Below are 26147 nucleotides of genomic sequence, written 5' to 3' on the forward strand. Positions count from 1 at the left end.
TCTCTCCCAGCAGGAATTCTCTTCTCCTGGGGCAGGGTTCTTCCAGAGGATACCACGTGCTAGTGAAGGAACCCACTGGGGTGGTGTGGGGATGGGGTGGCAGGGTGCTACCATTTCCTCCCTCCGCTGATCAGAGGGCTGCCCGGGGCTCCTCACCGAAGAAGGTGGTTCAGTATTTTGGGGCTCAATGAGGGAAAGGCTAGAGCCCATCAGAAGGTCATCTAGGTCTGCTGTCTTTAGAAGTCAATGATTAGGCCCTTGGGTCCCTTCTGGCAGTGGGGAGTCTTTTTTTTTTTTGGTGGGGGGCATCAGTTGTGGTTCTTGAACTCAGTGTCTGGGATGTCTGCGTGTGGTCTCTGAGCTTTTTTTTTTTTGTCAGTCCTGGGGCTTGAACTCAGGGCCTGGACACTTTTTGCTAGGCTAGGGCTCTGCCAGTTGAGCCACAGTTTCATTTCTGGCTTTCTCTGTGTATGTGGTACTGAGGAATTGAACCCAGGGCTTCATGCATGCTACGTGAGGATGCTACCACTAGGCTGTGCTCCCAGCCCTCTGAGCTCTTTTTTGTTCAAGGGTAGCACTCTACCATTTTGAGCCACAGCTCCACTTTTGGTTTTCTGGTGGCTCATTGAAGGTAAGTGTCTCATATACTTTCCTGCCTCATCTGGCTTGGAACCATGATCCTCAGATCTCAGACTCCTGAGTAGCTAGGATTACAGGCATGAGCCACCAGTGCTCAACTGTGAGGACAGTTTTAGCATGAGGACAAGATGGCCTTGCCACTTCCAGCCTTAGCTCTGCCCACTGACACTTAGCCCCAGATCCTCCTCTACATATGGCAGCCCAGAGCCAGGCAGGAAAGCTTAGAAACAACCCTGTTGCAGCCCACCTCTCACAAAGTGACCCAGAAAAGGAGAGTGGCTGCTGGAGCCCATGTGCCCATCCTAGATTCCCCCCTCCCCCCAACTATATTCTGCAGTCATCTCTTCTGAACAGATGAGATGCACCTGCCTCTACCCCCTCCACCCCTGCCCTCACCCTGTGGACAAGTGTTTGGGGACAGAGAGGCACAGGGTTTGGGCTTGCAGGGAGAGGGGGAAGATTCACCTCTCTATGATGCCCATCAGATACCACCTACACCAGTGGGGTCTAGATGAAGAAGAAAGCACTATGGGGCGCGCACGCACACACACACACACACACACACACACACACACACACACACACACACACTTGTCTGTGTGGCCGGCTGAACTCTCAGCAGGACCTGGGGGCACTCTTACCCACCCCCTCCCACTCCTCTCCTCCTGTGGAGAGCCAGCTGCTGCTGACAGCTGGAGGGCCAGGCCTTCCTGGCACACAGTGCTGCGTGCACAGGGGGTGGGTTCATTTTAATAACTTCATTTCACCCTCATGCACACTCTGCCACCTCTTTCCTCCTTTACTGCCTTCCCCAGTAACTAGCCTATTCTTCTCAGCTCAGATTTTGCTAACAGACTTTCTCCCAAATCTTAATTCTTGGAATAGCTTTTTCTGGTCCCTCCTAGGCTTACATCCATTCTTATCCTTGGTCCACATGAGAATAATGGGTTTATCCAGCTTCTGGTGGCTCAGAAGGCACCCACCTCTGCCCCCAGTGAGCAGTACAGAAATCCCTGTACAGAATGGGCCCCAGGCCCCAGGCTCTGGCTCACAATCCTCCCCATTTCTCCTACCCTTCTCCCAGGGAGAAGGTCCAGGGCTTGCTTTCCTCCAACACTTTGGGCTTCCCCATTGCCCTTCAGGGCAGTCTGCAGTTTCCTAGGACTATTTAGGGAGCCTACTGCTAGCCCTGCCCTTTTCTAACCAGACGGAGTTGTGTTATTTTTGTTGTTGTTGTTGTTTTTTGTTGGTTTGATTGGTTTTGTCTTGTTGTTTTTTTGTCAATGACCCTGATCTTCTCCCCATCCCCCAGTCCTGGGGCTTGAACTCAGGGCCTGGGCACTGTCCTTGAGCTTCTTTTGTCTCAAGGCTAGCACTCTGCCACACTGAGTTCCAGAGCTATTTCTGGCATTCTGTGTATGTGGTTCTGAGGGATGGAGCCCAGGGCTTCATGCATGCTAGGCAAGCACTCCACCACCAAATCACCTTCCCAGCCCTCTGGGATCCTTTTGCTCAATACTAAGGCTCTACCACTTTTTGTTGTTGTTGTTTTTGGTTGGTTGTGGGACTTGAACTCTGGACCTGGGCGCCATCCCTGAGAGCTTCAGCTCAAGGTTACGGCCCTACCCCTTGAGCCACAGTTCTACTTCTGATTTACCAGTGATTAATTGGAGATAAGAGTCTCACAGACTTTAGTGTCTGGGCTGACTTTGAATCTTGATCCTCAGAGCTCAGCCTCCTGAGTAACTCGGATTACAGGCCTGAGCCACGGTGCCCAGCTATGAGCTCTACCACTTTTTTTGCCAGTCGTGGGGCTTGAACTCGGGGCCTAACCACTGTCCTTGGACCTTTCTGAAGGCTAGAGCCACAGTACCACTTCTGGCTTTTTTCTAAGTATGTGGTACCAGGAAATCGAACCTGGGTCTTCATGCATGCTAGGCAAGCATTCTACCACTAGGCCAAACTCCTGGCCCCAGCTCTACCACTTTGAGCCTCTACTCCACTTTGGGTTTTCTGGTGGCTAATTGGAGGTAAGAGTCTCGTGGACTTTCCTGCCTGGTCTTAGCTTTGAATGATGATCCTCAGATCTTAGCCTCCTGAGTCGCTAGGATAACAGGGATGAGTTACAAACACCCCACTCTAGAACAGGGGTCTTCTCTTCCGTTATACTGGTACAAGCCTACCGGACATGTTTTTTCTTCTTCTTTTTCATTTTTGGACATGGCTTACATCCCCCCTTCCGACTGGTGTGGCGGGGAGGGAGGGAAGCAGTGCCTCCCTAGTCAGACTGGAATCTTCCAAGGGCAGGAAGTGTATTGGGGCTGAAAGGGAAAGCATTTTCCCTTTTCTAAGTCCAGAACACCTGGAGGTGGTCTCCAGGTTTCAGCTCGCCACAGAGGAAACCCTAGTCCTGGCTGCTCCTAGCTAAAGGGGTGACCTCCTCAGAGCCTGCGGAGCCAGCAGGGGTCCACACCTGGCGAAGCTCTGTCCTGTTCTTGAGGATGATTAAGACAAAAGGGAAGAGGTGACTGGTCCCTCCCTCTTTCGCCCACCCTTTCTGCACTCTCCTTCCCTAGATGAGCAAGCGGAAACTGAGTCACCCCCTTTCCCATCCTTGGCAGGAATGCTGATGACCTTGCATGTGGCAGATTCCCATAGTGAGGACCATTGCTCAGAGACGCATGAGGTGGGTGGGTGGACTGGAAAGCTGAGGGGAGGGCGTTATGGGGGTGGAGGCAGCTGAAGGTCATAGGATGACCAGAAATCTAGATCATCAAATGGGTATTTGGAGGGGGTTGAGGGAAACACGAGGAACCAGGTGCTCTGATTTGGGAAGTGATCCAGTGTCGTGGCTGGGAAGAGGAGAGACAAATGTTACTTCCAAAGACTTGGAGGCCTGGGGTGTTGCCAGGAGAACCAGGAGGCTGGATGATGGGTGACAAGAGGCACCACAAAGCAGAAGCAAGATGGGGTGGGGGCGGCACCTACTGGTGATGCTAAGGTGCCCTAGTGGCAGCTGATGCCATCTCTAAGGTGCAAATACCAGAGGACTGCTACTTGCCTGTTGGGGGCTGGGGGCTGGGCCCTGGTTCCTAGAGGGCCTATTTACTCATTGACCTGCCTAGGTCAAAGGCTGACCTGGTAAGAAGTCAAGCTGACAATGGCCAGTTCAAACCAGCTAAGTGGGTCTCCAGAAACAGAGACTCTAAGTAAAAATCTCTATCGGAGTCCCCATCCTTGGCCTGGAATTTATTAGCTGGTGGTCTTGGATAAGGACACAATCTTCCAGAGCCTCCTTATATTAAAAACTAAGGTCTTCCTATCTTGGAGTATGGCTGGGAAAATTAAATGTTATTCATCTTTGCTTTTGGAGATGTGTCTCAGTTGCCTTCAGCTTTGATCCTGGTACGGATGGGTAAAAAGGTCCCAGGCTGGAATTAGGAGCCCAGGTTCTGGCTCTGCTCCATGGTATATGTTGCAGAAACAGCAAAATCGTCTCTTATCTATTTCCCTGTCTTGTAGTAATCAGTTGTTAGCTGGGCACAGGGTTGCTTGAAATATAGTCTATGCTATTTCACCTTCCTTCACCTAGACATGGTCGTATGACTGACATCTGGCCAATGACAGTTAAGCCACATGGTTGTATGGCAAGTTTCAGGTGTTGTGTGTGCGTGTGTGTGTGTGTGTGTGTGTACAATCAAAACCAAACAAAGCACCTTGAACTGGGTTTGCACTCATGGCCTGGGTGCTGTCCTTAAGCTTTTTTTTGCTCAAGGCTAACACTTTACCATTTGAGCTACAGCTCCATTTTTAGCTTTTTAGTGGTTAATTGGAGATAAGAATCTCATGGACTTTTCTTCTTCAGGGTGGCTTCAAACTATCATCCTCAGATCTCAGCTTCCTGAGTAATTAGGATTACAGGCATGAGCCACCAATGCCTAGAATGCTCCAGAAATCTTCCGATACTCGCTATGCTCTCTTTGTTCTTTCCTTGTCCATTACCACTCAGCTGCCTGGAAAATGTAGGTGATCCCTACTTGGCATCCTACACTCTGAGGGTAAAAGCTACCCCTTACAAGTGGTAGAATGCTAATTTGGAAGAAGTCTTGGTCCTTGACAACTCCAGGCTGCCTACCTTCAGTGAGAGAAAAATCAAATTTGTACCTTATTTAAGCACTGTGCTTTGGGTCCCTGGGGAGCTAGCTACTTCTAGCATCAGCAGATTCCATGGGTGTGTGAGAGCTCTTTGTTCCCAAGAGCTTCAGTTTCCTTATCTGCACAGATAATGTTCCCACATATTGTGCACACAGAAGAGGCTTACTGAGCACACACATGAAAGCTCCATGGCTCCTCTCTGGCATCAAGGGCATGTAGATTCCATTTCGGAAGATGGAAAAGTTGCTACTATAATTCAAGGAGGTCCTGAGGGGCTCAGGATTCTCTACTGTTGTTTGAAAGGCCTCTGGTCCCCCACATGTCTGAGCCCCATCTACATTCTGACTTTGGTGACACACAATCCTCATTAAGGACCTGTCTGATCCCAGCCAGATGGGATTCTAATTTAATTAAAACTCTTTAATTACCGACAACAACACAACTTTGCAAGTTCAAGGCAGAGGAAGTGTGCGACAGGAGAGGCCCGGTAGACAAGACAGAGGAGTGGCTGACCTCTTAGGGAAGCCCTGGGCCACGTGACAGCCATAGAGTCCATGGAATAGCTACTGTGGCCAGGCTTGTGGCTCTAGAAAATGTTAAAAGAAATCTAGAAGAGGGCTGGGAGTGTGGCCTAGTGGTAGAGTGCTTGCCTAGCATGCACGAGCCCTGGGTTCAATTCCTTGGCCCCACATATATAGAAAAAACTGGAAATGGCGCTGTGACTCATGTGGCAGAGCATTAGCCTCCAGCAACAAACTTTCCAATGACAATGCCCAGGCCCTAAGTTCAAGCCTCACGACTGGCAAAAAAAAAAAAAAAAAAAGCATCTAGAGGAGGACAGCTGAGCAGAGGCTGGAGCAAACCACGCCCTTGGGGCAGAGTAACGGACTGAGGCTGAGGCTGTCTGCCCTGGGACCAACACATCCTTGTTTAAGGTCAAGTCTGAGATCCTCATCCTGCTCACTTCTGGGTAGGGGTAGACATTGCTCTGACTCCTTAATGGCCTAGCTTGGGAAACAGAGGGATCATTTCACCCATCAAAGCAAAGCTGTGCCACGGGAACTGTGCTTCTTTCAGGTGTCCTCCTCATGGGGACAGGAAATGACAGTGTCACTTAGGTGAGCTGCAGAAGGGTCACGTGGTTTCTGGAGGATGAGTAAGGCCCCTCCGTGGTGGCTCCCTGTGAAGACAGAAGGAGCCCTGGCCAGGCCAGAGCCTGGCAAGCCCTGGCAAGGACAGACTCAGAAACCCAGACTCGTGAGCTCAGCTATTTTTAGGTTCACGAACACCATCCGTTAATACCCCTTCTGTTCTCTCTTAATACTTATTCACTCAACAAACACTGTTTAATAAAGCCTCTCAAAGTTCCAGCTGGTCTCCACAGGGTCAGAAGATCCAAAGAAGAGGTGTTTGTTCACACTGGAGCCACTGCCTCGGAGTAAATATTCTAATGGGGTCAGTGTCACATCTGGGGCCAGAACTGAAGTGGGAGATGCGAGAGGAAGGAGAAGCTCCAGAGAGAGTGAGGGCCATTAGGCCCAACACTGACATCCATCCTTCAGAGTCACCATCCCAAGCTCAGACAGAAGCTTCTGGATTTTGCTTCATGAAAAGGAGTCCTCTATCACATAGCTCTATGTATATTCTTCCGCTCTCCTCCCCAAACATTCCCAAACCTACTTCTGCTGTCCCTCCTCTGTCTCCCACTCTCAGCTCCCCAAAGAGCCTGCTTCTACTCTGAGCTGGGGGTCTGCAGTGCTATATACCTCTCAAAACAGGAAACAGAGGTATTCTCTCTAGGTAGAGATAGCAGAGCTTTGACCCCTTTAGCTTGGAGGCTAGTTGAGGGCCGGGCTTCTTATTTGGATGCTACTTCCGCTGGGGTGTAGCTAAGGAGCTACCTAAACCCGGATGTTCTAGCCTATGAGAGGTCACATCCGCGGTGCCTCATTTTATGGCACTTGCCATGGCCCCACAACCTACATCTCTCCAGTGGGAAAGGAAGCAGCAACAAGAAAACGGCTGCCACACCACACCAGTGGCCCTCCTTCATTCTGAGGGCCTCAGGAAAGGTGAGGGCAGAAGAGATCCAGTGTCCATTAAATGTGATGCTTTTTCTAGAAAGGTCTTCAGAAATCCAGTGAGCTTTTGGCTGAGAACCACTCTATCACTGGGAAAGCAATGGAGTCCTAGCTAGCAGCTTCTCTCCCCATTGGACCAGGAGTCCTCACTCCAGATTCCCTGGGCCAGCACAGCAGCTGGGGTCGTAACCCTGGGATCAGAGCAAGGCCACCCAGCCAGCAGGTGTCTGGAGCTGGGTTTGGGCCTCACTCGCCATGTGATCTTGATTTAGTCTTCTGGCCTCGCTGGGCCCTGGGTGGCAATCCTTCCTTCAGGTGACCAGGAAAAACAGAATGATGCTGTGGATGATGAACATTGTGTTATTGCCACGGTGCCCTCGGCCTTCTCTAGCTGGCCTCATGGGCCTCCTTGGAGGGGAAAGGGATGAGGCTGGCTTCTTCTCTTCAGGGTAAGTTGTGTAGATGGATCTGGAGCCAGGATAACTGCATTTGAATCCTCACCCTGCCATTGTCTCATCATAGACCTTGTCAAGTAAAGCATCTGGAACTGTGAGTGGCCCAGCCGCCCAGCATGCAGCCCTGTATGCGGCCAGGAAAGGACGGCCGTGGGCTCCATCGTTCTTCACTCCAGGAAGAATGTGCAGGGAAAACAAAATACACTCTCCAGGGAAAGTCACAGATCTGTCATGTCTGGGAAAAACATGACAGATAAAGAATCTACTTGGGTTTCCTAGATTCTGGGTAGGGGACAGGGCTCTCCTTTGCACCTGCTGCTGCTTGGGCTGGATCCCACGACTGCCAGCCTTCCAGAAGCCTCTTCCAGTGTATGCTGGGATTTCATTGGCGTCAGCCTTCCAGAACTTCTATCCATGAGCATGCACAGAGAAGATGGCTTGGAAGCCCAGAGTGAGACACTCAGTGCTCTCTCTGGGTTTGGACACACTCTCCTCACTGTCCTACCTCATCCACTGCCCTAGTTGCCTCCCTCTCCACCCCCACAGTCATCACTCCACCCACTGTCCAGTGCTTCACCAGCTCCCAGGCTGGGGTCCCAGGGTCCCTCACTGTATCCCCTGTGAGGGAGAAAGTGAAGCATACCCTGCCTTGGACTGTGTCCTCCATGAGAGGGTCGTGTCTCACCTGCCACATGGTGAGTTCCCTGAGGACAGGCGTGACGAGAGCGCTTCCCCTCATGTTGTGGAAGGGCAGAGGATATGAGGGGCACACAGGGCTGCTCAGGGAGTCTCAGGGCTATGTGGAAGGGACAGAACCATACGGATGGAGGCAGCTGCACTCTTCCCGGCTGCTTCTCTAGGACACAAGAGCAATTCCAGTTTGGGGGATCTCAGGTAAGAGGTACTAGGGGATATACAAATGTGGAAAGACATGTAACTGCCCCATTTAGCAGCCCTGGCACTCCCTGGCCTGCTGTGGGGGGCCGCTGCCTCTCAGGCAGGCTCTGCCATCTGCCACATCTCCACGGAGATCAGAACTGGAGGGCTTGTTGGAGGCAGGCTTTTTTTTTTTTTTTTTTTTAATGCAGCAGGCTCAAGATGTTACTCTAGTGAGGGGACCGGAGATGGGAGAGAAATGTCTAGGAAAACAGGGTTGAAATAAATGGAAGCTTTCTTGTTCCAGAAGGAGGAGAAACAGGGAGAAGCAAAGGAAGGAAAGGAGAAAGATGGGACAGAGAAGATGGCCTTGATATAACAGGTGTTATATCATCTCCCTGGTAATGTGGAAAGCAGTGATGACCCAAGAAACAACCTTCCTTTTTTGGCTCGTCGTGGGATGGGGCACTGTCCCTGTGCTTTTTCACCCCAGCTTAGTGCTCTGCCACTTTGAGCCACAGCTCCACATCCAGTTTCCTGGTGGTTAATTGGGGAGAAGAGTCTTACGAACTTTCCTGCCTGGGCTTTTTGAACCATGATCCTCAGAGCTCAGCAGCTAGGATTACAGGTGTGCGAGCCCCCAACACCTAGCAAAACAACCATCTTTATTTCTCCCCAACCTTATCTTTATAGCCACAGTGCAAGTGTTCCTTCCTTTCTAGAGCACCTAACCTCCTAGCCTCTAAGATCACCCCTGCGACGGCCGCGAGGGTTATCAATGAAGAATGAAAGAATGATTTCTGAGTGACTAAAAGATTTGGTGTCGGCTCCTTCCTAGGACTCTGGTGGACTTTTCCTTTATTAAAATTTACCATAGACACACCTGGAGCCAGTAGGGTAGAAGGCAAGCCTGTCTCTTTAGTCTGCTTTCTCCAGAGCAAATCCTGACAATTTCCATTCTGGCTTCATCACAGATTTACGTTTCAATCCAAAAAAAATCCCAACTAAAAGGAATTAAATTCAAAGGCTACAAGTGATTTTGGTTCAAACAGCAATAGTTACATAGCCTCAGTAGTGACCGCATACCAGGAGCCACATCAAGAATGTGGCATGCTTTTTCTAGAATTCTATTTAAAATACCCATGCTACAGATGAAAAAGTACAGATTTCCCAGGTCAATCATCTGGCCAGTGTCACAACAGATGAGAGAACCCAGCTCCTAGACTGTACACATTGAGCCATACATTCTGAATGCCACCTTTGCCACTGTCTTTAGGCAGAGACTCTGCCCCTTCCATGGTTAGATCTGATCATACTCCAGACCCCACCTTTTCCCAGTTCTCATGACCTGGGTTCTACTTATAATACTGGAGAACATACCAGCTGCGGGTACCTACACCTTCACTGTGCCACTAGGGGATGAGTCTGATTGTGTCTGCAGGAAGTCAAGTCAGGCTACCTTCCTGTCTGAGCCCTCCTTCTGCACGGTCTCACAGGAAACTGCCTTACTAGCTTCCTTTACTGGGTCTTTCCCCCTCTCCTAACTTTAAATATGCCTCTTCCCCCCCTTTTTTTTGTGCAGACCCTGGGGCTTAAACTCAGGGCCTGAGTGCGATCCTTGAGCTTCTTTGGATCAAAGCTAGCACTCTATCACACTTGAGCTAAAAGCTCCACTTCCAGGTTTTTTGTTTTGTTTTTTATTGGTGGTTAATTATAAAGTCTCATGGACTTTCCTGCCTTGGTTGGCTTTGAACTATGATCCTCAGATCCCAGTCTTCTTTATAGCTAGGATTCCAGGCATGAGCCACCAGTGCCTGGCTTCCTGCATCTCTTTTATCCTGTAGAAATAATCAAAACACTTCTACTCACTTCTTTCTCAAGTTATTGCCCTGAATTGATGCCCTTCACAGCCACATAACCAAGTGTTGCTACATTGTCTCCCTCCCTACCTGCCCCTCTCCCTATTTTGCTCCAACTTCAGTCCTTAGCCTGGTATGGCCTTGGCTAAGGTCACCGCGTCCCTCCATGCTGTTAATTCATGAGAGCATTTCTTTACTTTTTTCTTGCTAACACTCTTTTTATGAGTGTGCTGGTGCTGAGGGCCTGAGCACTGTCCTTGGGCTTACCTCAAGGCTAGGGCTCTACCACTTGACCACTTGAGCCACAGCACCATTTCTGGCTTTTTTTCTATGTAGGTGGTACTGAGGAATTGAACCCGAGTCTTAGTGCATGCTAAGCAAGCATTCTACCACTAGGCCAAACTCCCAGCCCTGTTAACACTTTCACTGGCATTTTTTTTCCTGTTTTTTTTTTTTTTTTAATGACTTTATATTTTCTTAGTATGGCTCTCTGGATGCTTCTCCTTTTTTGGTGAATCTTTCCTAATTTAAATATAAATCTATGTATATGATATACATATACATATCACACACTCACACACATATGTACTGACTCTCCATGAGACCCCAGGCTCCCCTGCAGGCAGAGAGAAGTCAGTTTCACTCACAATTGTACACCTGTAAACTGTCTCAGTGCTTCACACTGTATATTAGGCGTATAAACAAACTATTAGTAGAATACAGGAATGGTGTCCCATTTCATCCCTAAGTGGCAAGATCGAGGCAGACCCAACTCTGGTGGAAGCAGAGAACCTGGACTACTGACCACACTTGGTGTCTGTAATACGAGGGTTTAAACTCAGGGCCTCTCCTTGCTAGGAGGCATGTAGCATTTGAGTACAGCTATCCTCAAGCCCATGTCCCTTCCCTTTCTTTTGTTAAAAACTTCAGCTCAGAGTTAATGGGGGGACAAACTGCCCAAAATATGGGGACCATAAGCCCTGGAAACAACTGCTGTTTATGTCCGGTGACTTGCTGGTATTGATAACTGCTTTTCATTAGTGTTCCAACAAGAACATTTCTACACTAGTGAGAACCAGACATAAAAATATGGTAATTTGCCCAGAAAGATTAATATGTGGGAACATGACCATCAGTTCGTGTATCAATGTCGATGTATCCATGGATGAACAAAAAGATAATATTTCATTTTGCCATTAAACTACATAACCATACCACAAAGTGCTGTGGGACAGAAATAACTGGATGCAGAGATGTCAAAAGACAAATGCAAAACCACGCCGGTGGTATGCTGGAGCTGGTCCACACTGGGTCTCTAGAGACCGGTACTCAATTGCTGGGAATTTTGAGAGGTGGTTGTTAAACAGCCATTATTAAGAATTAAATTGTATCATCATAAAATCAGTAAAGGCAGTAAGTACTCAAAATTAATATCTTTCTAATTATTTCACTTTACAATTATCTGTACTCATGAGATTACTGGTGTTTATGGTAGAGATGGTAGATAATGGCTTATTGCACATCCCTCTCCAGCTCATGATCAGTGAGTCTACCTTGAGGCTTGAAATCAGCCATGTGGGGCGTATTTATATAATGGGGCTGGTAAAGGGTGACCAGTAAAGGCTTCCATATTTTGGAGCTGAACGTAGCAGGTAGCTCCAGCAGCACACCAGCGAGCCAAACCACTGGCCTATGAAAACGTCTGGAGATTCATCCAAAGATGAATAATTTAAGTATTTAAATCTGTCTTTGGGAAGTCTTCTTTTTGTTGGTCATGGGGCTCAAACTCAGGGCCTGCTCACTCTCTTGGAACTTTTTCATTCAGGGCTAGCTTTCTACCACTTGGAGCCACAGCACCATTTCTGGTGGTCAGCTGGAAGACGTTCATGGACTTCCTGGCCTGGGCTGGCTTTGAACTGTGATCCTGGAATCTCAGCCTCCTGAGTAGCTAGGATGACAGGAGTGGGCACCAGAACCCTGCCTCCTTTCTCAGTTTGTGTTTACCTTGTTTGGTTTTGGTGGTACTAACTCAGAGTCTTGTACTTACTAGGCAGGTACTCTACCACTCGAGCCACACTCCCAGTTCTAGAGCCCTTTAAGAGTCCTTAGAGGTTAGAGCTCTTCTCATTCACTGCCATGAAAGCGTGGAATTTTACCTCCTGTCTGATCTTTGGGCTTAAACCCCAAATATTCCATTACCTTCTGTTATTTCTTGGCTCTGGGCCAACCTGTGTAACCTTGAGAAAGTCACACCCTTACCTTTCCAAGATACACAACTAGAGTGAATGGGAGCTGCACAAGACGAGCCGTCAAGTGTTCAGAGCACTGTGACATCTGTCAGCTGCGGGTACTGGTGCTACATTCCCATGGCGGGATGATGCCTATTTTATCTTCATAAGGTTTTTCCCCTAGAGTTGATTCCCTCAACACCTTCATCATTTCGGCTGCTGTTATTGAATTCCCTCAAGTCTACATTTTTTTTTTCTTAGAGCCGCAGAAATCAACACCAAATAGTATTCCAGATGCTACCTTTCTATTCTAGCATTACAGGACTTACAGAGGGGGACAATCATCTTGCTAATGGCTTATCGGCAGAAAGATCCCATCAGTCAACAACATTCACATTTTTGCTCTCATCTGTAGGTCAAAGCTTCTGGTTCTCCCAGCTCATTATCCCAAAGACAAATAATCCTTTCTTGCCCAATGTATGCATGAAGCACCCATCTATTGGGTCAAAGGGCTCATCACAATGCAGTCACCTCCAAAACGGTAAGGGGGAAAGCACATCCACCTCTCACATACACAGACCTAAAGAGCAGCCCAGTGTGATACTCACCTGAATGTTTGATTCATCAGCAGAAGCATCAGAAATGAATCTAAACGATGGAGGGCAGAGTTCAGTGAAAAGTCATGAGCCAAAGGAAGCACTAGGGGCCAAGGCTGATTAAAAAGATAATTAGTTGTGGAAAATAAGGTTGGGCTGCAACCAAGAACTTGTTTTTGACAAAGACAAACAGGAAGATCTTAATAGTCACGTTGGAGAACTTGGTTATTCTTTCATAAGAGTTGAAGGGCCAGAACAAAGCAACAGTCAGTTTCAAAGTGCAGTTCTACTCCCCATTTGTTGTTCTGCTCAAAAACATACAAGCTGCTTCCTTTCATCTGCACAGGCTCATACAATAAGGAGATCCCACAATAGGCTGAAGCCAGATTTAAAAAGAAATGTACAAAGCCATAGTCCAGCCAGAGATCTTCCTGGCCTAAGAAAGGATCTTCATGTCCCTCGCTGGAATGAAATAAATGGAAAGAAGTAGCAGCACTTTTTTTTTTTTTTTTTTGAGAGCTAAAGGGCAGCAGCCTTACCAGTACAAAGGAAGAGACATCTTCCCAAACGGTCCAGATTTCTAAAGGTGTCCAAACTGCTTACTAATCACAAGAAGGTCAATCTCTGTGTGGGAATAGCAGGTATTTTCTTCCTTTTTTTTTTTTTGTCGGGGTAATGTATTGAGGGGTTACAGTTACATTCACCAGGTAGTAGGTGCCTTACTTCTCACAGTAGGAGGCATTTTCCATGCATGCCCAGGTGTGTGTGGGCTGGCCACCTGGGAAGACCAGAGATGAGGAGGTGCCAATTAATCTATGTGGACTTGAAACTGCAACTCCAGAGGTTCTGTGAAACTACCAGCCTGGAATATTGTTTTGATAAATAAGCAATATCCTTGTGGAATTGCAATCTCCAACTGTTCCACTGGCACGGACATCTCTGCAGTGACAGCACATGCCCCAGATTGTGGAGTTAACTTGAATTAAATTTCAGACGTAGGGGAGCTACGGGAAGGGGTGGCGGCAGTGGGAGGTTTATAAACAGTATGCTGAGACTCTGATGTTGTCAAAACCAGATGGCTTCAACTGTATCATTTAAAACAAAAACAAACATGTCCAGAAATCATGGGATGACAGAAGCAGCATCTGTGTCACCTGTACCTGAAATTCCAACAGCAGCTGTGTTGTACCCAGAGTGAAGTCCACTTTGGAAATTCTATAAATCCCACAAGAGACCCTCATCTTGCTAGAAGCTAGGTGCCAGACTGCAACCCTCCTGAGGGTACTTTTCCTGAGCCCACTGTCCCCAACTCAGTGTTCTGTGACAGAAAAGGAAAGCAAATCTGTGTGGATCTGCAGGAACCTTGGAAGAACAGGCCAGGTCAATGGAGGCCCTTCCGAGTTTGTTCTTGCTATGCTGGAAGAGGCGAGCTTTACTTCCAATTTTGTACCTAAGCATTCCAGAAATGGAACTTCCCGCTCCATGCATTACATAAGCTTCAGGATTCAACGTGAAAGATCTGGTGCTCGATAGCTGTGTGTGAACTTAGGCATGTTTCTTCCCTGCATTTCAGCTTCTGCCAGCTATAGATTGAACCAGGGACATTTAGCCTCCTCTCAAGCAAACTATCAAAGACTGGAAGTTCAACTGAGACACACAGATGGAGGTTAGCTAACAGTGGAGAGTGGCTGAACAAATGCATTGTTCACGAGGCAATATAGGTAGAGGAGACTTTGGGTCTGTCCTGATTACTAAGCCTGTGTGCCAACCAGGAAACTGAGAGTGGACACAGCACAGGCCGGCTATCAGCAGGTGAAGAGCTAGACACTTCCTTTCATAGAGGACACCGGAACAAGCAATGGAGTGCTTTCTAATAAACAGAGTCTGTCTCTGGATGGTAATAGACCATATATCTAATCATTGTAGGTGTGGTGAGATAAATAAAAACCAGAAGTTTTGTGAAGCTAATAAATAAGGGTCCACTACAAAGAAATGGAAGGGGAAACAGGTTGAAGTTTGACCTCAGGTGTAATACCGCAACTCCCCCCCCACATGGTGACTGCCTTTCGCAGCATATCCCACCACTCTAACAACACCAGGAGCAGGCTGGCAGGGAGCACACAGCAGTCTGTGGAGCTCAGCGGGAGTTAAGACCTTCACTTTTCTAGAAACACATCAAGGCAGTAACAGGACCAGTCAGCAACAGTAATTTTCCTTTATTTAATCTCCATATCTATGTTTCCTGGATCTTTTTATATTTAGTTAGGAGAAAGGGGATTGAAGATTAGGTCTTCAAACATATAGCGTGCAGAAAAGCCCATTATAATTACTTGCCTTAGCAGAGGTAGGGGCCTGGTCCCTCATCGGGATATAGACTATCAGATACTCAAGGAAGACAAGACTGGCAGATGCTGAGAGCTCACAAAGGAAATGAGATTATGGAGAATAAATAAATCCCTACTGCTTATTAGACATTTCAAACATAATCTCCCCAAGATGAAGGATCAAACAAGGGCTTCGAAATCTCTTATGCAAGAAACTCAGACTCAAGAGACAAGCCAGGTGAGTGAAACAAAAGACCAGAGATACTACACAGTACAAAATAGTAATTATTTATATTTTCAAAAAGAAAAACTTAACATTTGGAAGTTCTCCCCCATAGGAAGAGGAGCTAATCAGAAGGAACAGGACTGGCTCCTATGCAGGCGGCAAGTCAGGTAGGAACGGCTGAGCAATCTGGGCTGGGGTTTTTTTCACACAGCATTAATAATAAAATTTCCTTTTCTCTTTGCTTTTTGCTTTTGTGTGTTTCCTAGTTTGTTTGTTTGTTTTTGCCTGTATTTTTGCAGTTTTTTTTTTCTTAGAAAAAAGGGAGGGGGGAGGGAAGAGAAATAAAATCAGAGAAAAATGCCAAAAAACATTTTCCACAATATCTAAAAACAGAGAACCATTGTTCTTATCAAGACAGTATAAATTCTGGATGAATTATTTTTTTCCAGTTTTCAACACCAATAAAGATTTTTGCAAAAGCTACTACCATCAAAACACTCATCTTCCAGATCAAATGACCTCCTTCCCTTTCCGCTTTCACTTGTCACTTTTCATAAGAGGATACGAGGATGTGCTCCGTTCTTGCAAACAATAAGTGCTAACAATGAGAGATGTCTTCTCATACTTGTATGATAGTGAAGAATGTTCACAAACATCCAAGTTTTAGCACAACTGGAAGGACTAAAATTTGCTTTCTTTCTTTCAACATAAATACTATTGGAATCCACAAACTGATTTTTGAAAAAAAAATTTGCAAAAATTTTTCTTTCCTTTTCCCTTCTCTTAAAACTAAATGTCCTCTTTCTTTTTTCTTTTTGCTCCAGGCACCTGACGATTCGTTCTGCTCAGTCAGATGCAGGTAGGTTTCTCCGAAGTACCACTGCTGGGATGTGCTTGAGGCCAGCGCCTAAACTGGACCCCAGTGTCAGACTCGGCCAGGCCAAAGGGAACACGGTGACACGGCAACAGGGTTTTCATGAGGTTGTGTAGCCCTGAATCCTGGGCCCTTCCCTCCCCCCATTGGCCTAAGTTATTTAGTGCTGTTTTAAAAGTCTGGGGCCGTGGTGCAGTCTTTTCCCACAACGGAGTAAAAGCTCCAGATTGCGCTGTCCTGTCTACCTGGTGGTCAGTGGCAGCAGCAATAGCTGCTGCTTCTGGAAAATAAATGGAGTCTCACAACTGGATGGATTTAGGACTGCTTCAGGCGTTTGCGTGGGGGCCCCAGGAAAGGGCACTGTGCTGAAGCCAGAGAGCGATATGCTTCAGCCACCAAGTGAGGGTGAGATACCACCATCGACTTCCACCCAGAGGTCTCCAAAACGTCCGATGCGTGACTAGGAAAAACAAGGAAAGAAGGTTACCTAGGGGTGTGTAGAAGAGGGATGGGACAGCCTCCTAGACAGTGCATTTCCCAGGACTGGTGTAGAGGGTGTTAATGAAGGGTGTGCCTAGAAACCTTAACATATACAAGTTTGGTAGACTAGTGACTAGACTGTGGCTGTCATCGTTTTCAAAACTGGGACTTTGAGCCATTGTACTCTCAGGCTCCTCACACTGGCAGCGTACTTTATGTTCACTGATGACAATAATAAGGAGAAAGAGCAAAAGTTCCCTCATCCACCAGCTCTGAATTCCCACTAGCTTTGTCATTTACTAGGCTTGCAACTGAGACCGATCACAGCTGGGGTCTATTTGTCAAAAAAAGAGGGAACAGAACCTGGCATGGTAGTGTATACCTGTAAGATCAGCTACTCAAAGGCAAAGGCAGAAGCACCAAGAGTTTAAAGTCATTTAGACAAAACTAGGGAGACCCTATCTCAAAAACAAAGTAAGCATTAAGGGCTGTGGGTATAGTTCAAGTGGTAGAGCACTTGTCTAGCAAGCATGATGCCCTAGACTAAATCCCCAGTACACCAAAATGGGGTGGGGGAGAACAGAAGGGTAACCACACTTTTTTCACTGGTAAAGTTCTAAAAGGTCCCAAGCATGAATCTAGCATATTGTGAACACTCAGTGGAACTTCATACTTGGTGGTCTCTTCTCTCTCTCCTGCCTCAATTGATAACTCCTTAGAAATAGAAACAATCTTACTACCAGACCTAGAGAAAATAATTATTTTGCTTGCTTGCTTTCTTTCTTTCTTTCTTTCTTTCTTTCTTTCTTTCTTTTCTTTCTTTCTTTCGTTGCGGTGCTTGAACTCTGGGCCTGCCACTACACCACTTTTGGCTTTCTAGTGGTTAACTGGAGATAAGAGTCTCAGGGATTTTAGTGCCTGGGCTAGCTTTGAACCTTGATCCTCAGATCTCAGCCTCCTGAGTAGCTAAGATTATAGGGGTGAGCCACAGCTCCTGGCTTATAGTAAGTGTTCCATATCAACTTTTGTTTTACATCAGCAGGAGAAGAGAAATGTGTACCAATGAGAAGATGAACTGTAGTCATAACTCATCTTGATTCTTTCAAAGTATTTCAGAATACTTTCACTTGAAGAAACAGTTTTTTAACCATCTCAATTACTGATTACCTTTCTTTTCCCCATCCGTGTATAGACTATCAGATACACTTTACTAACTCATAAAAAAAAGTACTTCTATGTCTTTTATTAAGTTAGTGAAATAAAAATATTATCATTGGGGCCCCCCACAATATGATAACACAGTATGCTATCATTTTCATCAATTCTGATCATATTTGGAAGCAAAATACTTCACTCACAACTAGGATTGGATCCATGAAAGCAAAACTGCTTTCCATACTGTCAAGCAGAAGGAAAAGATGAAAACTCTATCCTTACTACCAAAAGGTTAATGAAGCTACTTGCCTGCTTTACCTACTAATTCAAAGTCTTTTTCCTTTCTTTATCCAATTATTCTGAAAGAGGAACTTTGAAAATGCCAACTCACTAGTTGATGAAATCCACTGCCTGAGTTTTCAACTGATCTGCACTGTGGAGGTCAGCCAGGATGAGAATTTCTGCAGCATTCTCCACAGAGAGGTTACTGCAGAGGGCGTCCTCACACATGACCTTCAAACGCTCCAGGGCATACTGTAAAACAAGCAGTGCCGTTGTCAGAGAAGCAATCACTGGGCTGATCGCTACAGATTTTCTTCGGCTGCAGCACCGTATAACTGGATACCAAAACAGAATTGCACAGGGCATGAAAAGCTACTACTGCAATGAGAAAACATCAACATATTCTTGAAGGTTAGGTGTTTAAGCTTGAACTAAAGACAGCTAAAGTTAAGGTCCATTTGCTTGTGAAAAGTAGCAATTATAGAGTAGACCTACATCCTAGAGTTTACTATATCACCTACCTGTCTTTCTTAAATCATCACCACCTACCTATACTGAGGCATAGTATGCTTCAGGCCAACAGGAACATAACATTTAAACTTTCTGCTATCCTTTTATCTGCAACCAACTTGGGGGAAGCACAGCCCTTCCTTCCTACTTAAGCACTGTCACTAGCCCAGCAAGATACTCCAACTGGTCCACCAGGCTGGAAAAGGAGTCCTGGGTGACTTTCATTAGCATCTCTGTTGCTAGGTGTTCCTGAAGAGGGTGAACCAAGGACCTTCTTTTAAAAAGAATGAGAATCAATAAAGCCCTGTTTCATTGAGGTTGAAGTTAATATTCTCAAGGTTAAAGGACAAAGCAGGAGAGACCCTGGATCCAGTTTCCATTTAAAAACTTACATTTTCAGCCAGGTTCAGTGGCTCACGCCTGTAATCCTAGCTACTTAGGAGGCTGAGATCTGAGGATCAAGGTTCAAGGCCAGCCTGGGCACAAAAGGACCTGAGGCTCTTATTTCCAATTAACCTCTAGAAAATGGGAAGCAGGGTTTGGCTCAAGGGTAGGGTGGTAGCCTTGAGCTGAAGAGCTCAGGGACAGTGCCCAGGATGAGTTCAAGCCACATGACCCACAAAAAACAAAACAAAACAAGCCCCCTCCAAAAGCCTTCTATTTAAAAAAAAAAAGGTATGATCTAGAAATGGAATGTCTAGGTTAACCTGGGCACATTTGAGCTAGTTGACTGGGTCTGATGCAACTCATCACCTGCTCACTCATAGGACATGAGCTTACAAAGAAAATTCAGGATTAGAATAAGAAAGGAAATAAAGAGAAGCACACAACAAAATGTCAATTCACAGGAGAACAGTCTGCTGTCTGTCCACAATTCTTAGAGGTCCCATTTTGGGGGCGTCAGAACTCAATGACACAACACCTCTCCAGGCTGAATCATGACAATCAAACCAGGACATTTTTTGTTGTTATGAATTTGGAGTGAGGAATTTCTGCAAGCCCTGTGATCTCCTGCAGCAGAAGGAGAGTATTATTGGTTTTGGTGCAGCTTTAATTTTTTTTATATTTGAGTAACTGGAAAATAGCTTCCCAAGAAAAACAGGAATGACACTAGACAAGCAAGAAATAAGGTTGCCATTTTTATTTTAAAAAACCAGAAAAAGTGAGTAAACGTTGTCTTTTTACAGTACTCACATACTATTTCTCTTATCATTTCTAATATTCTTTTATCTAATATTCTTTTAAAAGGACTTTTACTGTGAATAGCTCTGATCCCTACTGCATAATTAGACAAAAGTAGCCATTCTTATCCCTTAGAGGATCAAGTTTCCCCCCCCTTCCCCCTTAATTATGCTTCTGAAAAACCTGCCTAATGGCAGTACTTACCCCGGAGATTGAAATTATGTCTCCTAGGCCTGGCTACGTGTTTTGTTTTGTTTTTGGTCTAATTACACATGTCCCCAGGAGACTGGAAAAGCTCAGAAGAAGCTGTTTTAGCCTCTTGGGTACATTTTTGATGTTTAGATCCTTCCATGAAAGATTTCTTATTCTGCTTTCCTTAAAACTCACAGGGAAGTGTAAAGGTAAAAAATGTTTTCAAATAGTCTTAGAGCAAAGACTAATGGGAAATTCTGAATGGAAGTTGAAAAGGAACTCTTCTCATTCATAAACTTAGAACACTGCTGTGCTTAATCTTAAAAATGGAAGATAGCACACTATAATGAAAATATTATACTCAGTATGAAAAAAAATGTAGGTTGTTCTGTACCCTGTGCACTTACAGTTATGGGTATGATCTCTGGCTAAAGAGCAGTAATAAAACCTCAGGGATATAAAAGTATAACTTTGGCTCTAAAGATGTATAAATTTAGGACTTAGCATTTCTGTCTAAAAAATGGGCCTTAGCTGGGGACCTGTAATCCTTAAGGATGCTGAGATTTGAGGATAATGGTTTGACACCAACCCCAGGCAGGAAAGCCCCTAAGAGTCTTACCTCCAATTAACTACTAAAAAAAAAAGCTGGAAACGGAGGTGCCCAAGCACACACACACACACCCTCCCAAAAAAAGTGGGAGCCAGGCGCAACTACTAAAAAAAAAAAAAGCTGGAAAGGGAGGTGCCCAAGCACACACACACACACACACACACACACTCGCAAAAAAAGTGGGAGCCAGGCGCAGTACCTCATGCCTGTAATTCTAACTACTCAGGCAGAACCATATAAACTATGAGTTCATACCAAATGTTCCTCTCCTCCTCTCTCCTCTCTCTCTCTCTCTCTCTTTCTCCTCTCTCCTCTCTCTTCTCCTTCCTTTGTTCCTTCCCTCCTTTTCTCTCTTTGTGGGTCCTGGGCTTGAAGTCAGGGTATGGTGCTGTCCCTAAGCTTTTTTGCTCAAGCCTAGCAATTTACCACTTTGAGCCACAGCACCATTTCCAGTTTTCTGGTGGTTAATTGGAGATAGAGTCTCACAGACTTTCTTGCCTGGGCTAGCTTTGAACTTTGATTCTCAGATCTCAGCCTCCTGAGTAGCTAGGATTACAGGTATGAGCCATGGGTACCCAGCCAAATGTTTTCTTCCTAACTGAAACCAAGTTTTCACTGATCAGAACTAGGGTAGGCTGGAAGAGCATGGAATTTTTACATTGCTAATTGTACTAGTACCTTAGAGTAGAAGGACAGTCACTGTTCCCATCTTCATCAGAATCACTGACAGGACCTATGTACCTCATCTTCTATACACACTCCAAAATGCTGATAAGGTACAACCTCTACTGTAAATCAGGTACCTTTCTGTGCCCATAGGTGCAAGGAGGAGAAGAAGAAGATCCTTTGAGGCTCTGGGCCTCACTCTCCTCAGCTGGAGCTCACTCTCCTCCTAGATGGGTGCTGGGGTGCACCAGGACAAGAAGAGCCAGCACCTCCAGCATTTCCAATCTTTTCCTGGGAGGTCTATTGCTGCAGGTTAGTCCTTTTAACAACTTCCCAAGCCTCACTTCTGTTCCTACACAAGAAAGCTTCTCCTGGGAACGTTTTCACAGGCCTAGGGCCTGGACTCCATGTGTCTATACAAAGTCAGTTTCCCAGTGTGTATTTTGGGTCCACAAATCCTTAGAGGTGATCCTTGAAAAGGAACTCAGGGTTAACTGAACTGGAGAAACGTGTACTTCCTTTTGGAAAACTTGTGATGTACATTAACATTCTTCAGGTTCTGAGAAATTCTGTAGCAAAATGGCAATTATTTGAGTTGGGTAAATTCAGTATCTTCTCCCTCTCAAAGAGCCATTGATTGTTATATAATTCTGAAGAGCTAGTATAGCTTTCAATAACTTAGCAAAGCTGAAAATGCTAACCACAATACAATGTATTCTCATAACAAAGTTTAAACAATAAACTAAAAAAAGATTCCAAATTATAAAGCACAATCCAAAGTACTAATTGAATTTTCTCTCTTGCTGTGGTTTAATTTGAGGGTTGGGAGTTTGGCCTAGTGGTTGAGTGCTTGCTTACCATGCATGAAGACCCGGGTTTGATTCCTTGGCACCACATACATAGAAAAAGCCAGAAATGGTGCTGTGGCTCAAGTGGTAGAGCCCTAGCCTTGAGAAAGCCCAAGGACAGTGTCCAGGCCCTGAGTTCAAGCCCCAGAACTTGCAAAAAAATATGTGGTTTAATTTGAATTGGAACAAGAGAGGTGAATATCAACCTCATCCTTCTTTTCATCATTAGGAATGACCCTGCCGCTTACCATTCATAGCAGACACATTTGAGAACAAAAGGTTACTATTATGTTGGAATGACATGCATAAATAAGTTTTTCTGGCCAAATTAGGATACATGTATGCTTGTTTTACCCACAATGAAACAGAGAAGTCCATTTTCAGAACTGAAGAAGTCACAATAATGCCAGGACCTACAATTACTTTCCTATTCTTATCTCACCTTGTCAGCAGCTGCCAGCAAATCATCAGCCATTTTGTCAAGGTTTGGAGCCTTTCCCGTGTAAATGAAGCACATCATTTCCTTAAAAACTTCAGGCTCCACATCGTTGATTTCAACACGATTCTGTGCCAGAAAGACTGAAAATGAGAAAATCTTCCAACAGAACAAAATCCTAACTATGGTCATGATTTTAAGCTCTGGTGAGGAGTGCAGCTTTTCGTCACTTACAATCACTTAAATCAACAGAAAATGTCTCTTTACCCTATTTGACTGTCAAGCCTTGTCATCCCATACAGCCTGTTTTTAATTCTCAAATACAAGAACAAAACAACTGTATTTGTAATTTTTATTTTCATGTAGTTTCTAAGCAGAAACACATATCTAATATTCTCACTGGCAACTGTTTAGATGATCTGCTAGGGATAAAGTGAGTCCACTTTCCTGGAATACTTCCAGACTACCTCCCTATCTGCTCTCAGAACATATCTATTCAGGGACCTGTATGTCATTTTAATAACATAGTAAGGAAAAAAATAATTAGGAAAATAAATCTGCTATCAAACTGGGAAATGATTTGATTCTAATCACCTGGCTAAAGACATGTGTCCTTTCAGTCATTACATACCTTTTTGCTCTCCTCCATTTCATGTTCAAACATGGCACTAAAAACTGGAGAACGAGCTATAATGTGAAAGGGAAACAAACAGGTTAGACTATTACATGGAGTATCTTTGTTATCCTCTGTCACCATGAATAGATCATTTTCCTTCCCTCTCCCATCCCATTGAGGAAAGGGTCTCAAGTTACATGGAATTACAAAATTTTCTTTCATATAGTATATTGAGTATACATGAAAGAAAAAAAATCTACTCCCTTCAAAGCACTATTTTTTTTTGTGAGGGGAGGATAGCACGAGGGTTTGAACTCAAGCAAAACCTTGTGCTTGCTAGGTAGGCACTCAACCACTAAGCCATGCCTCCAGCTCCCAAACAATTTATTGCTCTATTCCAAGCAATTTTAAATTCTAAGTAAGGCTGGCCATTGGTGCCTTATGCCTGTAATCCTAGTAACTCAGGAGGCTGAGATCTAGGATCATAGTTCAAAGCCAGCCCAGACAGGAAAGCCCACGAGAGTCTTATCTCCAATTAACCACCAGAAAACTAGAGTAATGTGGCTCAAGTAATAGAGCACTAACCTTGAGAAGGCCCAGTGCCCAGGCCCTGAGTTCAAGCCCCAGGACTGGAAAAAAAAAATAGTTTGTGGCCCCTCAAAGTTCATACTACCTGATAATAATCATCTTCCTTAGTACTTCTCTCATTAGGGAGAATTTAGTTTTTATTCTTAGGGGTGGGAAGACTGCCATGGTTGAGAAAGTGTTCTGATCTATGCATATTCTAGCCTAATAAATACCATGAAAAAGAAATAAACATAACCAGCCATAAAAAGTAAAACAACTAAGAAATCAAGTTTTTACATGTTGTTGACTAAGTCAGAGGTCTTGGCCAAAGTTGAGACTACCAACTATTACCAAAGAGTGGAGGAACAGATGGAGTATGTAGGAGGGTTTTTGACCTAGCAGGAAGAAACTGGAACTTTTACCCTAGTTTATATCAGCAAGGACTAATTTTAGTTTGGTCATTTTATAACCATTTTTTGACAAATCACTTAACTGCCTAAGCCTCAACATTTTCTTCTATACCAAAAGGTTATTAATTCTCACTCTTATATTAGAAAAATTACAGACCAGGGGCCGGGAGTTTGGCCTAGAGGTAGAGTGCTTGCCTAGCATGTACAATGACCTGGGTTTGATTCCTAGGTACCACATAAATGACATAGAAAAAAAAAAGCCAGAAGTGGTGCTGTGGCTCAAGTGGTAGAGCACTAGCCTTGAGAAAACCCAAGGACAGTGCTCAGGCCCTGAGCCCAAGCCCATGAATAACTATAGGGTACTTAAGCACCAGTGCTTTTCACAAATAGGGAAGGGCCACAGCAGTCTATATCCTTAGAGGGTCACCAGGAGTAAACAGTAGCTGATGTGGGGAGTACATAGAATCCCCAGGAAAAGTAAGTATGAAAATAGAACTGAAGCAAACCTCTACAGGGCTGACCAATGAATGTTCAAAGGAATGGGTGAAGGAGGAGGGAGGCCACACATTAAAAGGGGCCAATGAACCAGAAGAAAACTGGAGACAGGAGTAAAGTAATATATGAACTGAAGTCTCTCAAATTTAGAACTAGCAGGTCATGCATGTAACCTTGGAAAACTGCTCTCCTAGCAAGAAGGTGAACTGAGGATACGTGAGAGGAAGAGAAGTAGAGAGTGAATGTGCTTACTCAAGAAATTTAGCTCTGAAGGGATATGGAGAGAGAGAAAGAAGGGAGAGGGGAAGGTGGTAGGAAGGAGAATAACCGGTAGAATAAGACTTCTGGGAAGACAAGATGGGATACGAACAGCAGAGAATGAAAAAGAGTTTGCTCTGAACTTGGGGAAGAACTCCACTGAGAACAGGTAAGGTGAAGGCCAATATTCTCTTGGAGAAGCTGACAATGGCATCATTTAGGAGTTGGAGGAGATTAAAGGGGAGTCTAAAATATTTCTTGTAATCCAGCACAGAGGGGAGACTGAGCAACAAGTATGCACTGCCACACCCAGGACAGGTGTGTCCTTCAGAATGATGAAATGAGGTTCCTGGGAAGAAGTGTGCTGCTTGGAGGTTCACATTGTCTCCTCATAGGTTTTATGGTCTACAGAGCAGTGTGTGGCTGTCTGCTCTCCTTTCCTGTGAAGTCAGTCTTCTAAGCAGTTCCTCCTTTGGGTCAGTCTTAAAATCTGCCTATTAGAGCAGAACCTGATCCTTCTTGTTCATGGCTACAGTCTTGTCCTTCTAATGTATTTATACTGAAGAGAAGGCTGACTTCTCAAGGCTGGGGACTCACCCAGCTAAATCTTCTTTAGCCTGCAGGCAAGAATACACTCCATTGCCTTCAAAGACCCTGCCTAGCAGCTGATGTCCATTCTTTTTGTATACTCATTCTTAACAAATGTTCTGACAGCTGCTCCCAGGAGCAAAAGTGTTCAATACCTTTGTCTATTACAGAAAGAAAAGCCACATAAACTTTTTTCCTACTTCTTCTGGGGATTGAATTCTGGGCCTGAGTGCTCAAGCTCAATTCTGAGCTTTTGTCCTCAAGGTTAGCACTCTACCACTTGGGCCACTGCTCCACTTCTGGGTTTTTGGTGATTAATGGGAGAAAAGAAAGTCTCATGGACTTTACTGCCCACACTGATATTGAACTGCGATTCTCAGATCGCAGCCTCCTGAACAGCCAAAATTAAAGGTATACCCTTTAATTAAGAACAGCTTTTTTGGTTGTGAGAACTAATGCCTTCATAATATAAAAACATATTTAAGTGTAGAGTTTAAAAGGTGACTATGTATATACAGTTTTACTTATTTTATCAAAGC

General features: G+C 45.1%; 1 protein-coding gene across 1 annotated transcript in view; it reads right to left on the reverse strand.

Moving 5' to 3' along the window:
- Positions 1-16245: 16245 nt before the first annotated feature.
- Spop (speckle type BTB/POZ protein) overlaps positions 16246-26147 on the reverse strand; it is a 73109-nt gene continuing 63207 nt past the window's right edge. Inside the window, exons 8-11 of the mRNA XM_090350955.1 lie at positions 23306-23361; positions 22681-22803; positions 18340-18482; positions 16246-16773 (exon numbers count right to left, since the gene is read on the reverse strand). Coding sequence (XP_090207081.1) covers positions 16629-16773; positions 18340-18482; positions 22681-22803; positions 23306-23361 — 467 coding nt within the window. The 3' untranslated portion in view covers positions 16246-16628. The remainder of the gene's footprint in view (positions 16774-18339; positions 18483-22680; positions 22804-23305; positions 23362-26147) is intronic.

This window comes from Megascapheus bottae, chromosome 17 (genome assembly GCF_031878675.1).
Source record: "Megascapheus bottae isolate mThoBot1 chromosome 17, mThoBot2.hap1, whole genome shotgun sequence".
NCBI lineage: Eukaryota > Metazoa > Chordata > Mammalia > Rodentia > Geomyidae > Megascapheus > Megascapheus bottae.